The 16,121-nt window shown below is 58.1% G+C and overlaps 1 protein-coding gene across 1 annotated transcript in view; it reads right to left on the bottom strand.

The window, feature by feature from the left end:
- Nucleotides 1-16,121, bottom strand: part of TNFRSF1B (TNF receptor superfamily member 1B) — a 32,979-nt gene that overhangs the window by 7,302 nt on the left and 9,556 nt on the right. The window contains exons 2-8 of the mRNA XM_027060382.2: nt 9,013-9,112; nt 7,522-7,650; nt 6,709-6,858; nt 6,159-6,252; nt 5,515-5,753; nt 4,908-4,985; nt 3,924-3,958 (exon numbers count right to left, since the gene is read on the bottom strand). Of these exons, the coding sequence (XP_026916183.2) occupies nt 3,924-3,958; nt 4,908-4,985; nt 5,515-5,753; nt 6,159-6,252; nt 6,709-6,858; nt 7,522-7,650; nt 9,013-9,112 (825 nt within the window). The remainder of the gene's footprint in view (nt 1-3,923; nt 3,959-4,907; nt 4,986-5,514; nt 5,754-6,158; nt 6,253-6,708; nt 6,859-7,521; nt 7,651-9,012; nt 9,113-16,121) is intronic.

Below are 16,121 nucleotides of genomic sequence, written 5' to 3'. Positions count from 1 at the left end.
TTCCAGCCCGCTAGCCCCCCAGCATGCCCAGCCCCCAACATGGCCAGAGGCAGGGACTCTGGCAGAGTCACCAGCCAGGTCCTTCCATGTCTGCCTGTGTGTGTGTGTGTGTGTGTGTGTGTGTGTGTGTGTGTGTGCTCACGAGGCTCACACCTCTGTATGCACAGGTGTGTGTGGGGGGCAGGAGGTAAAACATCACACACACTTGTCTGTGTGTGTAGGAGCACGTGTGAGGGCACGTGCTGGGGTGGTGAAGAGAGGCTTGTGTCTCTGGCCACTCTCATTAGCTGTGTGACCTAGGGAAAGTCACTTAACTTCTCTGAGCCCAAATTTTATTTCCCAAATAAAAACCGGGGCAATAATCATGCTGTCTGGGTGTCAGCACGGCTGTGAGACGAAGCAATGCACGAGCACACACGCTCAGCACCTCCCAGGTGCTCAGTCTCGTTGTTAAACACGAGCCCACGTGTGAGTGTGTCCATGGGAGTGACTGACTGTGGGTGAGCTCACATACGTGGGTATGCTGGCCTTGTCCAAACAAAGGGAGGCCACCGTCCGGCCATGCGTTGGAGTCACTTCCGCAGCAGGAGGGGTGGGAGGCGCTGGGTCTCCCCCCTCCCAGCCCCAGCGGCCCAGGTCTGGAGCATGACCCGGTGGCCTCTCAGCAGGGGCTTCTGCCCACCAGCTGAGTGGACGCAGGCTAAGCATGACAGGGGCAGGGGCGGGAGCCTGGGCACTGGAGGGCACCTAGGAAGACGCCCACCCCGTGAGCTCAGGCCCTGCTGGGGGATAAGGGCAAAGCCTGCAGATTCAGACTGGGTCTCGAACCCGGGCTATGCCCCTTACCTAGTGGTCTAAGCTTAACATGGGTAGCTGACCCTCGCTCGGTCTCAGGGTCCTCATCTGCACAATGGAACTGGTTCTAGTGCTTGTCTCACAGGGGTGCGTGAGGGTTCGGTGGCAGGGGACAGGCAAAAGGCCTGGCATGGGGCTCAGGAGCAGCGGGCTCACACGCTTCCTCCCAGCTGCACACTCAGCAAGCTCCTGGCAGCTTGAGACCGGCCATGGTGGGAGCAAACACCGCAAATTCGAGCTCGGGTTTTTGGGGTTTTTTGTTTTTTTTCCCGCCCAGAGAGCCGATTACCAGCACACCACTGGGCGCGATACTCAACCACACTCTGCAGATAATTGAGCTACACTCAGTGAACACGAAACTCCGTGAACGGAAAGGGGAAGTTAGAGGCTGCTGGGGCCACACCCGAGACACCCTCAGCGCACTGAGTATTGGGAAACCCTGGGTGGGGAGACAGAATGTGGTAGTGAGGCTGCTGGGTGTGTTGGCTCTCAGTGCCACCCGGCAGCAGCTGTCAGCATCGCTGAACTGAAGCCAGAGAAAAAGGAAGGAGTGGCATTTGCACGCTGGAGGAAGGAGAAATGGTTTGAACCTCCAAACCAGAACGTGCATCTGCTGAAATACTGCAGGGCAGGTCAAAGAGCACTGGGCCAGGGGTCCAGAGATACACTGCTGTATGGCCTGGGACAAGCCGCTTTCCCTCTCTGCACCTCTTCTCTTGCCCGAGGGGAGATCAGTCTCTAGTCCCTTCCAAGTCCAACTCCCTGTGTAAACCCTGGGCACTGGGCCACCAAGGGCTGAGCTTCTTCCCTCGCACAGCCATTCTCCATCAGGGGCAAGTCTGTCCTTCCTCCAGGGGACATTTTGCAGTATCTGGAGGCATTTCCGGTTGCTGGTCCTGAGAAACGGTGCTCCCGACATCTGGTGGGGGGGGCCGGTGATCTTGCCAAACAGCCTCCAATGCAGGGGACAGCCCCCCCGTGACAAACAATGATCTGGCCCCAGGTATCAAAATTGCTGAAGTCAAGAAACCTTGCCCCAGCAGGACAGGGGACATGGAGGGAGTGCCTCAGACTCTGTTTCCCCATCTGTAAAGTGGGTAAAAATTCTGCCCTGCCTACCAGGCACGGGGTTGCAGCAAACACTGTGTCCTAGCTCACCCCGCACCCGTTTCCAAGTCCTGTCCCTCCCCTCCTCCACCACAGAGGCTGGGAAAGCAAAGCGCCCCCTTTTCTAGCCCCCCCTTGCAACTAAGGGTGGTCCCCACGACACCACTCTGGCCAATGAGAGGGAAGGAGAAGCCCACTCAGGGCTATGAGCGTCTGATTTCCTGATAAAAGGCACCATCAATGGCCCGGCCACTCTCTTTCCCGTCTTTTTCCTGCCTCAAACCTGGAGGCCACATGCAAAGTGGGGCCCACTATCTTATGATATAAGGCCACAAGCAAGAGAACAAAGGCCAACAGGCTGAAGGTGGCTGAGCCTAGGGTCCTGCCGACCTCACAGGATGCAACCCAACTGTTCCAGCAGCTGTCAGCCCCCCGAACTCTGGGTTGCAAGAAAAGCCCCTTTGCTTTAAGTCATCCTTAAGTTTTCGGTCACTTTCAGGCAAAGGCCTTCCTGATAAGAAACTGATGAACTACTGTGTCAGTGGTCTGTCTCTAACAAAAGTCCCTCACGCACCCTAATTTATAAAAAAAAGAAAGAAAGAAAGGAAGGAAGGAAGGAAGGAAGGAAGGAAGGAAGAAAAAGAAAGAAAGAAAGAAAGAAAGAAAGAAAGAAAGAAAGAAAGAAAGAAAGAAAGAAAAAAAGAAAAAGAAAGGAAGGAAGAAAGAGAAAGAAAGAAAGGAAGGAAGAGAAAGAAAGAAAGGAAGGAATTGAAAGAAAGAAAGAAAGAAAGAAAGACAGAAAAAGAAAGAAAGGAAGAAAAAGAAAGAAAGATAGGAAGAGAAAGAAAGAAAGGAAGAGAAAGAAAGAAAGAAAGAAAGAAAGAAAGAAAGAAAGAAAGAAAGAAAGAAAGAAAGAGAGAGAAAGAATGAATCGGGGCACCTGGGTGGCTCAGTCAGTTAAGCGTCTGACTTCGGCTCAGATCACGATGTCACAGTCCGTGAGTTTGAGCCCCACGTGGGGCTGTGCGCTGATGGCTCAGAGCCTGGAGCCTGCTTCAGATTCTGTGTCTCCCTCTCTCTCTGCCCCTCCCCTGTTCACACTCAGTCTCTCTCCCTCAAAAATAAATAAACATTAAAAAAATGTTTTAACTGGGGCACCTGTGTGGCTCAGTTGGTTAAGCGTCCGACTTCCACTCAGATCATGATCTCACAGTTCGGGAGTTCAGGCCCCACATCGGGCTCTCTGCTGACAGCTCAGAGCCTGGAGCCTGCTTCTGATTCTCTGTCTCTCTCTCTCTCTCTCTCTCTCTCTCTCTCTCTCTCTCGGCCCCTCCCCCACTCACACTCTGTCTCTGTGTCAAAAATAAATACACGTGAAAAAAAATTTTTTTTAAAAAGGATCAAAGGTGAGCTGCTTTGATCGAAGTGGAGAGCAGGGCCCAGGGTCTGGGACCCAAACTCCCGCCTCTACCTCAACCCCAGAGAGGACGCCAGGCCCTCTTTGGAAAACCAGGGTACCCCAGCGCGGCTCCACGGGGAAGCGCTCTGTGAAGGTCACCGACAGCCCGCCAACTGTTGCCGCTGAGCGAATGGCACTGCCCTGCAGGCTGGGCTGAGCAGACATTGTTTCCTTCCGACGGCGAAGACACGGAGTCATGCGCCATTTCACATCTGCCCGCCGTCACACTATGCGTCCGTGACCACGTGCCTGCCGCTGACACCGCCAGCGCCCTGTGCTCTGATGGTGCCCTTCACACTTGCAGCCTCTTGGAGCCCACGGAGGGCTGCCTAACCCCCAGGGACAGACATAGGCTGGCCCTTCCTCGGCCTCCCAGGGCTGCGCACCCCCAGACACCGGACAGACCAACCCCCAGAATGCACCAGTGCCCGTGGGCACGACATGGCCCACCAGTAAGGAGACTGGCGAGGAGGAGGAGGGGGAGGGCAGAGGGGGTACTCACCACTTTGGCTTCTCCTTGTAGACAGAAGGGCTTCTCTGCAAAGAAGAGAGAGGCGACAAGTCAGGGAGCATGGCTTCCTCAGGCCGCACCTGCTCTAACTAGGAGGGCAGCATGGGGCCCAAGCGGAACCAGCCAGAGCAGGCCCAGCCCTGGGGGCTGTGCACAGTTGCCCTCCCCAACTCCCCAGAGGGCCCGACCGTGTCCCACCCCCTCTGCCACGCTCAACCATTCTCTGGCGTCCCCCTATGTGCTCACACCGTGCCTTCTCCTCAGCGTGCCTTTTCTTTCCTACACACGTCTGCCCGTGGAAATCTGACTCAGCTCAGATGCCACCTGCTCCAGAAGGCCTGACTCCCCCGGGATTTCCAGACATAATCCTAGACTCCCACCCCCTTGGACAGCTCTGTGGCATCTTGCCTTCTTTAAAGGTGTTTTTTTTCTTTTTTTTTTAAAGTTTATTTTTGAGAGAGAGGGAGGAAGGGAGAACACAAGCCGGGGAGGGGCAGAGAGAGAGGGAGACAGAGGATCCAGAGACGGGCTCTGCACTGTCAGCACAGAGCCTGATGAAGGGCTCGAACTCACAAACCATGAGATCATGACCTGAGCCAAAGTCGGACGCCAAACCGACTGAGCCACCCAGGTGCCCCGCATCTTGCCTCTTTAGTAGGTAAGTTAGTGGCACTGCCTTCTACCCCAGGCTCTGAGCTCCTACAGAACAGGGGCTGCCCTATCCAGCTGTCTGACCCACAAAGCTATGCCCAGCACTGGACTGACCGGAGGCACCCCAGAAAAGCTTCCTAAACAAACGGATGAATGAATGAATGAATGAATGAATGAATGTGTCCTGAACAAATGCTTGAATGAATGAATTATGAATCTGTCCTGAACAAATGGATGAATGAATGAATGAATGAATGTGTCCTGAAGAAACGGATGAATGAATGAAAGAATGAATGCATGAAAGAAAAAGGAATGAAAACTTACTTTTTTTCTGGGTCATAATGACACATTTCACCAGCCCTATGATCACCAGACCCAAGGTTGTCACAGCCACAATCAGTCCTAGAAGGACAAAAAAGAAAAGCTCCAAACAACTACAGAAAGCAAACTCAAACATACCAGGGAGCCAGGCAGCTAAGTCAGTGACCAAACACGTCTGGGATGTCACAGGAGGGGCAAGCCTGACTCTCAAATTTAATCACAAGACAAATAACCAAAAAATCTGACCAAACAAGACATGTCTATTGGCCACATCCAGCCCCAGGGTCACCAGTTTGAGACCTCTGGCCTTGAGGTAGTCCTAATCCCAGAAGGGAAGCCCATGGGGTAACCTGGCCCACCCCAGCGGCTAATGAGTTCATCAGAGACGGCAACCAGGAAACCACCTCTGCCTGCAGATAAAACGCGGACCCTGCCTCTCCCACCCGGGCAGTTCTTCGTGACAGCACCAGGTCTTGGAAGAAGACAAGCCTCATCACTCGCCTCCCAGAGCAGAGCAAAGGGTGCAGCCTGCAGGGGGCTCTCAGAGAGACTCGGAGCTCGAACAGGGGAAGGGACGCAGGGAGGCTGAAGGAGCCCTCCTGGGACTTACCAATGAGGAGAGAGATGTCGCCCGTGCTGAGCCCTTCAGCTGGGGGGGTTGGGACCATCACGAACAGAAGGGAGGTGCTAGGGGCCGTGCGAGGGCCTGGAGTCGGCTCCACTTGCTGGGATACTGTAGACGCTGGCTGGGACGTGGGGGCTGGGCGTGGGGCCATCCTCAGGGTAGGAGGCACAGATGTGCAGACGGCATCCATGGTTGCATTGCCAGGGATGGCCACTGAGCCACAGCTGAGGGAGGAGGAGGCTTGGTCAGGGCACAACAGAGGCCTGAGGACTCAGCATGGCTGGGCTCACTCATGGGAGCCAGGAGGGAGGAGAGAGTATTCGTGCCACACGACCCCTCAGAACCGCCCCTGTCTGTCCCCTCCCCACCTCTCCCCGTGCCCCCCCCCCACCCAGTGCTGACTGCCAGGGCAAGGGTGCCACTCACCTGCTGTCTGTGCTGGGCCCCACCCACCCACTGTAGGATAAACCCACCCAGGAGCTGAACAGGGGTTTGGCAATGCCTCCACCCGAGGGAACGCATGCGGGGATTTCAGGCACCATGGCATGGCCAGTCTGTGCTCTAGACCCCACGGTCGCCCAGGGACTGCCCTCCCTGCTCCTCCAGAACCAAACGACCCAGCCACTCACATCCGGTGGGGCCTGCAGGCATCTGTGGACGACGTTGTGTCGGAGAACGTCCCTGGGCCACAGGGAGCGCACACCACATTTGACGTTGCAGTTCCTTCGAGGAAAAATTGGAACCCGTCGCCAACTCAAATACTTAGCAGAACAACTGGGCCTTGGCACAAGAGTCCCGGGGGAAGTCTGAGGGGCCTACGGACCTCCGTCTTCACCTCCATCCCTTAAAACACGCAAGTGTGTGTGCACGTGCCCACTGGGCCGAGGTTGACGGTTAACCAAATCTAGTAATTTCCTGGTCTCCGGGGTCATGTGGGTTCATCTTCCGTGGCACCACCCGATTTTCCAGCAACCCTGGGCTTCAGCTGACCCATCTCTGGATCCCCAGGGCCTAGTGCACAGTAGGAGTCTAATCTGGCATGCCGGAGGAAAGGAGGTAGGGGGAAATGGCGGGCAGCTGGCCACCACTGCTGACATTCCCGGGCTGAGCTGGTGGGTTGGTGCCCATGAAGGAGAGGCCCAGCGGGGTCCCCGAGGCCCACTGGCTCCGGCCCCATACCTGGCCTGGCCACGCCGAAGCCCGGGCGGCACCTGTGCAGGGGTGCACACAGCCGACACCCTTTCTGCCTCTTCAACGTGCAGTACCAGCCCGGCCTGCAGGTGCAGACGCGGTTCTGTTCCGGAGTGCAGGCCTGAGTCTCCACTTGGTCTACGCGAGCGAGAGGGCAGCCCAGGGTTATTACCGCCTCCGCCGGCCCTGCCCACCACCGTGCCCACCCCGTCGCCCAGCCAACCCGCCACCCACAGAGAGCTCTGGTCTCCAGCAGGCTGGTGGACCGCCCCACGCCCCAGCACGGGGCAAAAAGAACACTGGCCACGCAGTGCCAAGGCCCGCGGTCTTGCGGGCACAGTTCTCTCATGGCTGCCCTTGGCCTGCCTGCCCATGGGGCCGTGAAAGGGGATTTGGTGAGACAGAAGATGAAAATGCTGTTGATGGGGCACCTGGGCAGGTTAAGCATCCGACTCTCGGTTTCGGCTTGGATCACGATCTCATCATGGTTTCGCGCGTTCGAGCCCCATGTCGGGCTGCACGCTGACAAGTGCGGAGATCACTGGGGATGCTCCGACTCCCTCTCTCTCTGTGCCTCCCCCACTCACACTGTCCCTGTCTCTCTCAAAATAAATAACTAAACTTAAAAAAAAAAAATGCAGTTGGTAAACAGGGAAGGGCTGTACCCATACAGCCCCAGGCTCCGGAGCACGAAAACACCTGGCCTGGGGTAATCCTGGCCAACTTTCAGTCAAAGGGGCTGGGCTGCACAACGGCCGGGGGAAGGTGTCAGGGCCCAGCCCCGGCTCTGAACCCACTCACCAGAGGTGCAGCGGGAGTCACAGCTCAAGCACTCGTTCACCCAGTTCCAGAGCTTGGTGTAGGTGCTGTCCTCGCAGCGGGCACACACAGTATTTGAGGTCTCGGTGCACAACGACTGTGCATGGTAGCCTGAGAAAGCAAGGGCCAGAGGTCAGTGGGGTGGGAGCTCTGCCGGGGCCCCGGGCTCATCCACCGTTCCCCAGAGCCCCAGCGTCTTAAAGCCTGGCTGGGAAGGCTCTTTGAAAGGGTTCCAAGTCCTTCACCGAGTCATCCAACATCTTGCAGGTCCCAGCTGTCACTCCATCTCCAAACCCCTGATGCTCATAAAATACTTTTCCCTCTGCTCTTTCCAGATGCCTGGGATTCCGCCAATGGGACTGCCTGTTACTGGTCAATCACACTTTAGCGAGAACTGGTTTTCTAGCTCCTTTCTTCTCGATAGCTACAATTCTCTTTACCTGTGGGTGTGAACTAGCAGTAAGCCGACAGTACAAATGTAGTCCCTGGTCTCCTGCCAAGGATGAGGACATGGGACTTGTGGGCCTAGAGAGAAGGCATGCCAGGAGATAGGACAACATCAAAGCAAACCATTAAGGAGTTTCTCTCTTGAGCCTTGAGCCCTATCCTGCCATCTTCACTGCTGTGCTAATCCAGTAACTTCTTACGGGGACCCTGCCAATTAACAGAAAAAGAGTCACTTGTGAGGTCTCTTAAAATGGCTGTGGGAGATGACAGGTACACATGTGCCTGCCCACACCTCAGGCTAATGGCTCAGGGGCCCTCCAATGGCTCCCTAGCTTCCGCAGAATAAAATCTAAACTCCTTACCATGGCTCCTGCCAACTCACTCACTCTGGGCCACACACTGGCCTCACTGGTCCTCAAGTTCGCCAAACAGGTTCCTACCTCAGGACCTTTGCACTTGCTATTTCCCCAACCCAACAGGCTGTTTCCTGTACATTTGGACAACTCACTCCTTCACCTCCTGCATGCCTCTGTCCAAGTGTCAGCTCTTCAGAGAGGGTGTCAGACTCCCTGACCGCTCCATATAAAACAGCAGGCCTAGTCCATCTGTCTCCACTGACTTTACCCTGCCTTGTTTTCTTCACAGCATTTACCCTCTGATGGGACCACATGTCTGTTTCCTCTGTTGGTTTGTCTGTGCTTCTATCAGATGCAAAATCCATGAGGGTGAGGATTTTCTCTGCCCTGTTCTCTGCCCTGCTCTCTGTTGTATTCCCACCACTTAGAACAGCACCTGACACTTAGCAGATGCTAAGCAGAGTAAGGGAGTTGGGAATTCTGCCAGGAAGAGGGAACAACATGTGCAAAGGCCCTGAAGCAGGAGGCAGCATGGGGCCAATTCATGGAACTAGAAGGAATGCGGTAAGAATTGAGCGCCGTGACCCTACCCCACTCCAAGCCCCCCCCCCCCAGCCCGCCACACACCCTCTCCAGTGGGTCAGGGCCCCAGTGGCCACCCCTTACTTACCAGGCTGACACTTGCTACAGCACATCTGGGTCCTCTCATCGAAGTATTCTGTCACTTGGCATGAGCTTCCAGGCTCCGGAACGTAGGGGAGTAATGCAACCTGGAAGAGGGAAGGGAAGGACAGCCATCAGCATGGCCACCCCTGGACTGTCATACTTAACACCCATATCCCCATCCTGTGGCCTGCAAGTGTTTGGCCCTCTCCCTGTTGCGGCTCTACTGACGTGGGGACTTCTCCCTTTGAGGGGAAGGTAGGAGAGTTTTCGCCTTCTCTCACTGCCTCTTCTTCTTCCCTCAGTGTAGCACACTCACGTCTGTAGGCGGGGGCACTGAGCCAGCTGGCCGGAGCACGGGGCTAGCCCCTACCACTCCTGGGGGGCGGATGTGAGGCACCAAAGCCAGTGGCCTCAGTCACAGAGAACCACAGTGCCCAGCACAAGAGGGCCCTCTGCCTAGGATTCCTCCTATTCCTTCCTGCACCTGGGAATCACCCCTTCATGTTCCTGGCTGAATGCTGCCTCCTCTGAGAAGCCCTCCCTGACTCCCCCAGGCTGTGTCCGATTCCTCCTCCTCTGGGCTCTCTCGGAACACTGGATAGGGCCCCTTCTAACAGCCAGCTCATTGTGCTGAAACGGGGGTACCTACTTGTCCTGCCACATGGGCGCGTGCGCGCGCGCACACACACACACACACACACACACACACACCCCATAAGTGTCTGCAATGCAGGGGACAGAAACAACGGCCTCATCATCTCTAGACCCTCAGCCTCCAGCACGGGATGCTCGCAGGGTTGGGGCTCAGTAGGTGAATGGTTGTCGATGACCAACAATGACAAGTTACCATGCGTCGAGCACCTATGGGGCGCCAGGTGCTCTAGTGAGCAGGTGCTGCTGCTCTCCACTCAGAGCCCCTTTTCCCAGCAGGGCACCCATTCCCCAGCTGCCCTGGGTGCTGCCTGGTAAGGGCTCCGGCCTCCAAGTGGGACTGACAGAGCCCTGCCTGCCCCCCCCCAAGGGATCGGGCTGCAGGGAAGCTGCACGTGGCCCTCCCCTGCTCCCTTCACAGCACCGCCGGGGGTTGGGGGCAGGGGCACGACTGGCAGAGCCTGGGGAAGCCAGACTCTTGGCCGGGTCCTACATGGGGGATGAGCAGCCCCGGGGAGCAGCCCCAGACCCACCCTGGCGGCACACCGCTGAGTGCCAACACCTGGAAGCCATGGGAGGGGCAGGGGTGGGGGAGGACCCCCCCCAAAAATCCCTGTTTCTCTCTTCTCAGCAGGCTCCCCCTGAAGGCTTCCCCGCACGCACCCCACCCTGAATAGTCACTGGGACCCAACATCCCGACCCCCTCCCCCAGGGTGCCTGGCACACATGGCTATGCCAACCCCCACCCAAGACGGGTGCCCTCCGAGCCCGGGGTCGGGGGTAACTCTTTGCTATGACCCCAGGGCCTGGCACATAGCAGGTGTTCAGGGGTCACTAATCTAAGCCGTGGGCTTCATGACATCTTTCCTCAAGGGGTCCAATCCAGCACCATGGCCACGAAGCATAAACATGGGTGCAGACACCTGCCCCCGAAGCCCACCCTCCACCCTGGGGCCAGTGCCAAAACCCCTCAAGAGAGGCTGGGAAAGACACGGGCTGCTGGCAGGGGAAGTGGGAACCATCCTGCACAGCACAGAGCCTAAAAAAGTAACTTCCACCCCATCTGGACTATAAGCTTACATGCCCACAGTTACTCATGTCGGCGCGCGCGCACGTGCGCGCGCGCACACACACACACACACACACACACACACACACACACACACACACAGTCCTTCTTCCCTCCCTGTCCGGTCCTAGAACAGGATGCCAGGTACTGGACAAAAGACGAAGCCAGCCTCCTTATCAGGCCTCCTCGAGGTTGGGGGTAAGGCTCACTGTCAGCGTCCAAAGCATCTGGGGGCAGGGGCACACAGAGCAGACCCAGAGATCAAAGGCTAGGGGAGCCCCTAAACCAGAGGAATCCTACAGCCGCCTCTGCACACTCCATTCAACTGTGTACTAACCCCAGCGAAGGGCCTGACTGTCCCCCACAGGCCCCCACACGGGCCCTCCCTGCAGGCTGCGGCTGTGTGGCTTCCCTGAGGGCAGGGGCTGTGCCCCTCCTCTGGCTGAGCGCCCCCCCCCGCCCCCCGCCCCCGAGGCAGCTGCCCCGAGGGCAGGGAGGGCTGCACCTCCTTCTCACCCCCGGCAGGGTGGCTGGCACAGGTCTCATGGACCCTCCCCCTGCCAGCACAGCACACTGTGGGCTTCTTCCCCACATGGAACCTCAGCAGTAATAGGGAAGCCCCTCACTCACGCAGGGCTGAGAGCCACAGGGCCAGTGAGGCTCCTGGTGGCAAAAGAAACCCTCACCCTCCCAGGGAAGCTCCTGTGGTGCAGCCGGGGGAGGCCTGCCCTGTCTGGGGGGAGGATTTCCTGTCAGGGTTCAAAAGGCCTGATGGGAAAGGGCCCTGCCTTGGCCAAGTCTGTGCTCTCTCCACCCACAGGCCAAGGGTTCCTGGATGTAGGCAGACAGCGGGACCCCCATAGCCCCCAGGCCACTGCCCGGAGGCCTCCCCTCCGGGGCCTCTTCCTGTCAGAATCTGGTTATAAACACCCTTCCCTGCACTTCCTCCTGTCGTTCTGTGTGATTCCAGAGCCCAGGAGCTGGCGGTTGGCAGAAGAGGTCAGCCCTCCCTTGAGCAATCTTAAAGCCTGTTTATGCTCTCGGACAGAGGGAAAAAAAACAAAACAAAGAAGAAACTCCAACAACCACAGCCCTGTCATGGCTAAACAATGAGGAACAGAAAGCCCCTCTGCAGAGTGGGACAAAAGGTCACTCCCTCTACTGCGGAGCTCCCAGAGCAGAGGCCCGGCCAAACCACAGCCCTGGGAGCCAGGCCTCAGTCACCTCAGGGGCCACATGGGCCAGGGGTCTCTGGATGGCCCCAGAAGGTGGCAAATGGTCTCTGGGAAACCCAGGGCTGTGGAAGCTTCTGGATCCTTGGGCTGGTATTGGGGAGGCTCAGATCCACATACACCCACCCACAGGGGAGCTCTGACATTTTAGAATGAGGAAATAAATTGGATATGACTCAATTTACTCAGCAGTTTAGCCAACCCAATCTTTCAAAACACTGCGTCCCCAGGTGAAAATTTGGAAATCACTGATGACCGTTAACCACTCATTTACAGGCGCTGGGTGGCTCAATCCGTTAAGCGGCCGACTGCGGCTCAGGTCATGGTCTCACAGTTTGTGAGTTCGAGCCCCGCGTCGGGCTCTGCCCTGACAGGGCGGAGCCTGCTTGGGATTCTCCCTCTCTCCCTCTCTCTCTGCCCCTCCCCCCTCAAAATAAATAAACTTTAAACAACCCACTCATTTAAACAGGCAGGCAATCTGTGACTCAGTGTGGGGATGGGGGACGGGAGAAAATGGATGATGGATGGATGGAAGGACAGATGAATGGATGATGGAAGGATGGACGGGATCCGTAAATAAGAGGGAGAGGAGATAACATGAAGGAAGAGAGGGAGGAGGAAGGGCAGACCTAGCTAACATAATGTATGCGGTACAGAGATTGTGCGAAATGGAGACAGAGCAGCAAAGCCACCTCCCTGGCCTTCTAAAGGCTCCAGGCCATCCCAGGGCGTGGCTGGTGCCAGGGTGACACAGGACTGTGCACAAGGAGGCCACGAGGGTCCCCCGCTCACCTCCTACAGGCTTCAGAGCTGTGTCACCACATCAGGATCAGCTGCTTCATTTCCTCTGCTCAACATGGGCCTCCCTCCACCCAGGACAGAAGAAACCCGCGGAATGGGGCCCCTCACACCCGCTGTCTCCCAGGCGCAGCTGCACGTGCGAGATCTGCGGTCCCGCAGTCTCCCCACGACGTTCACAGACGCTCAGAGGCGAGGTGACGTGTCTGAGGCCACGGCACAAGAGCCCCGCTCCTTGCTCCTCCTCTCCCACCTCTCTTCTCCTCTCTTCTCTTTTTTTTTTTTTTTAACGTTTATTTATTTTTGAGATAGGGAGAGACAGAGCATGAACGGGGGAGGGTCAGAGAGAGAGGGAGACACAGAATCTGAAACAGGCTCCGGGCTCCGAGCCGTCAGCCCAGAGCCCGACGTGGGGCTCGAACTCACGGACCGCGAGATCATGACCTGAGCCGAAGTCAGATGCTTAACCGACTGAGCCACCCAGGCGCCCCCACCTCTCTTCTCTTGGGGAGGTCCCCAGAACACGGGACCCAAGCGTCCCTTCCCCTCGACACAGACCCGGGACCTCAAGTGCCTCCCAAACTCAGCACACCCTCCCACCACGTGGCCTACATCACTCTTCCAGCTTCTCGGCTTTGGCCCTTTGAGGAGGAAGGAAAACCACGGGATATTCACGAAGCACCTACTACGAGCCAGGCCAGGCGGCAGGCGCTTCACGGAAGCCAACTTCCACCCCCCAAAGCAGGGGGGCGTGTGCCCATCTCACAGCTCAGGGAGATCAAGTCATTTGTCTAAGGTCATCCAAGAAGGATGGGGCGGAGCAGGGATGTGACTCTTGCTCTGGTCCTGCCGGAGAAATCTCTGTCCCCTCCTCAGGACGGCTGACAGAGCCAGGTCCTCGGATCTGCCCTCCGCCTTGGTCCCCGAGCCACCGCAGTGCCACCAGCTCCTACGCACCCACCTCCGTGCCAAGCCGGACCTTCGGCCCTGGCTCACATGGGCACACAGGTTCTATCTTTCCTCGGGCTCTCTTTCTCTCACACACACATGCCCCTCCAGCACCGGGGACCCCTCTCAGCCTCGGGCCAACAACCTCTGACCTCAGGTGACCACCCAGGAACCTCAGACCAGGCCGGTCCTCCGCAGCAGGCAGGGACGTTCAGTGCCCGAGACCTGGCTCGTCCCAGAGCCACCTGAGTCACCGGGCTCCGGAGAGGACCCATCCTCAGGCTGGCGGCAGAGGCTCGAAGGTGGCAGGAGCTTCAGACGCCATGTCAGCAGCCCCCCCATTTAATGGTGGAGGAAGTCAGGGACGAAAGTGGACACGGTCATTCACTCGGCAAACAGTACTGAGCACTTGCTCCCTAGGTGCTGGGCATTACTGCACCGACCCCGCCCCAGTCTCTGCCCCTCCCGGGAGCAGGAGGCACCGCCTCTCTGATCCCTCATTCATTCACCTGGTGAGTCGGAAGTGCCTTTTCCTGCCCGCTGCCCCCTCCCTCTGCCGACCTCCCTCCCTCTGTCACCCTGGAGGAGCCCGACCGACCAGAGCCCAGAGCGGCCACGGCTGGGGGAGGGGACACCAATTCAAGGTGGACCCCTCACTGGGGTCACCAGCCAGCGAGCGGCAGGCCAGGGCAGCCTCACCGGTCTGAGATGGAGTCAGTGCCCTCGCGGGGAATTGGGCAACCCTTGCACGGATGACTTCTGTCCTTCCCGCTCCTGGAGCCGGGCCCGGCCCCGTGTGTACCCCAAGGTGGCGGCCCTCGATTTCTTCTATTTATAAACAGTGAGAGAGAGGAAGGGAAAGCAGGGCAGGACCGGGGAAGGAGAAGCTGTGGCCGCCAGGATGGCGTCATCTGAGAGTACCAAACTGGGGACGGAGCCTTCCGCCCTTCCTGCCACCGTGAGCGCTATCGATGCCTTTGGGGTCTTCGGGGCCTTTTAATTTTCTGGAGACCCCTCCCCCCCGCTTTAGATGCCAGTGCCCTTGGGAAGGGGTCACTCTCCCAGCCTCCACTGGGAGCACCGCTGGGAGGGAGAGGGCGGGGAGGGGAGGAGGGCGGAGGAGGTCACAGGGAGAAGCGTCAGGCTTCGGGGAGGAGCACGTGCCTCTCAAAGCTACCCTTGTCGCGGAGCCAGAAGGACGTGGAGGCTGCGCAGACCCGGGAGACCCACCAACTGTATACACGCAGCCCTGGGCACCACACGCGTTCTCCCGTTTTATCCCTTCAGCAACGCAAGGGGGTCAACATCACCCCATTTTAGGGGTGCAGAAACAGAGGCTTTGGGAGATTCGATACTAAGTCCGAGAGCAGCCGGCCAGCCAGCGGCAGACAGGAAGCAGTCACGGTTCCATCTGCCTCCGTGTCCTTGGACAATTTTATATGCTGTGGTTTTGTCCTGCTCCCTCGTCTTATAGAAGAGGGGCCCCGGGGGGAAGCGTGTCTCCTAGGAGAACACTCAGTGAGCAAGGTGCAGGCAGATTCAGGGACTCTCCTGAAAGGGTCTCCAGGGTCCCCGGGGCAGAGGCCGCAGCCACGGGGAGGGGCAGAGGCATCTGCAGAAGGACCCAGGGACCCCGACACGGGTGGAAACCATCTTCAAGCAATAGAGAAACCCCCTCATTTGCATGGCAGGTCTCTGGGGCCCTGCGGTGCGGTGGGAGGCGGCAAAGCCGCTTGGGCCCCGATCTTGGGGGTTCGTGGGAGCCCCGCGGACTGCAGGGTGCAGCCACATCAGGCCAGGCCGACGCGGCAACGACGTTGGGACCAGGCAACGGAGGCTCGCCTGCCGTCATGGAGAGGAACAGCGTCTGCGTCAGGAAAGACCGACCACATCACAGACGGCGGCCCAGGGGTGACACATCCCACTCCCTGCCTGCTGCCTGTGATGTCGCTTTAGAAGTGAGCCTGGGGCAGACAGGAAGCCCGGGCTGGTATCCGGTTCTTGGGGCCCGCCTTTGTGCAAAGTGCTAGGGCTCGAAGATGGCAGGATGTGGCCCCTGCCCCCAAGGAACCCTGCGGCTAGTTGCAGAGGACACCCCTTTCCATCCCTCCCGACCCCCCCCCAACACACTGGCCTGTCGGTGCGGCCCCCTCAATTCACCCGGCTCCCGCCTCCCCACCCTTGGCATCTCCTGCCAGCTACAGCCTCCTCACTCTTGGTCCCCAGGCTTTCCAGATGGACCCCAAATCACCTTCCTGCAGCCAAGTCTGGCCCCGTTGAAAACCACTGGCTCCACGGCCCTCGGGCATGAGCTCATCCCCAGCTTGAGGCCCCGGGCACCGCTGCGCGGCCCCCTGCAGCGTCCGGTTCCCTTGCCCAACCATCCCGACCCCCACGGCAGGGCCAAGTCTCCAG

This window comes from Acinonyx jubatus, chromosome C1 (assembly GCF_027475565.1).
Source record: "Acinonyx jubatus isolate Ajub_Pintada_27869175 chromosome C1, VMU_Ajub_asm_v1.0, whole genome shotgun sequence".
Lineage (NCBI taxonomy): Eukaryota > Metazoa > Chordata > Mammalia > Carnivora > Felidae > Acinonyx > Acinonyx jubatus.
This window is presented reverse-complemented; position numbering and strand designations above follow the sequence as displayed.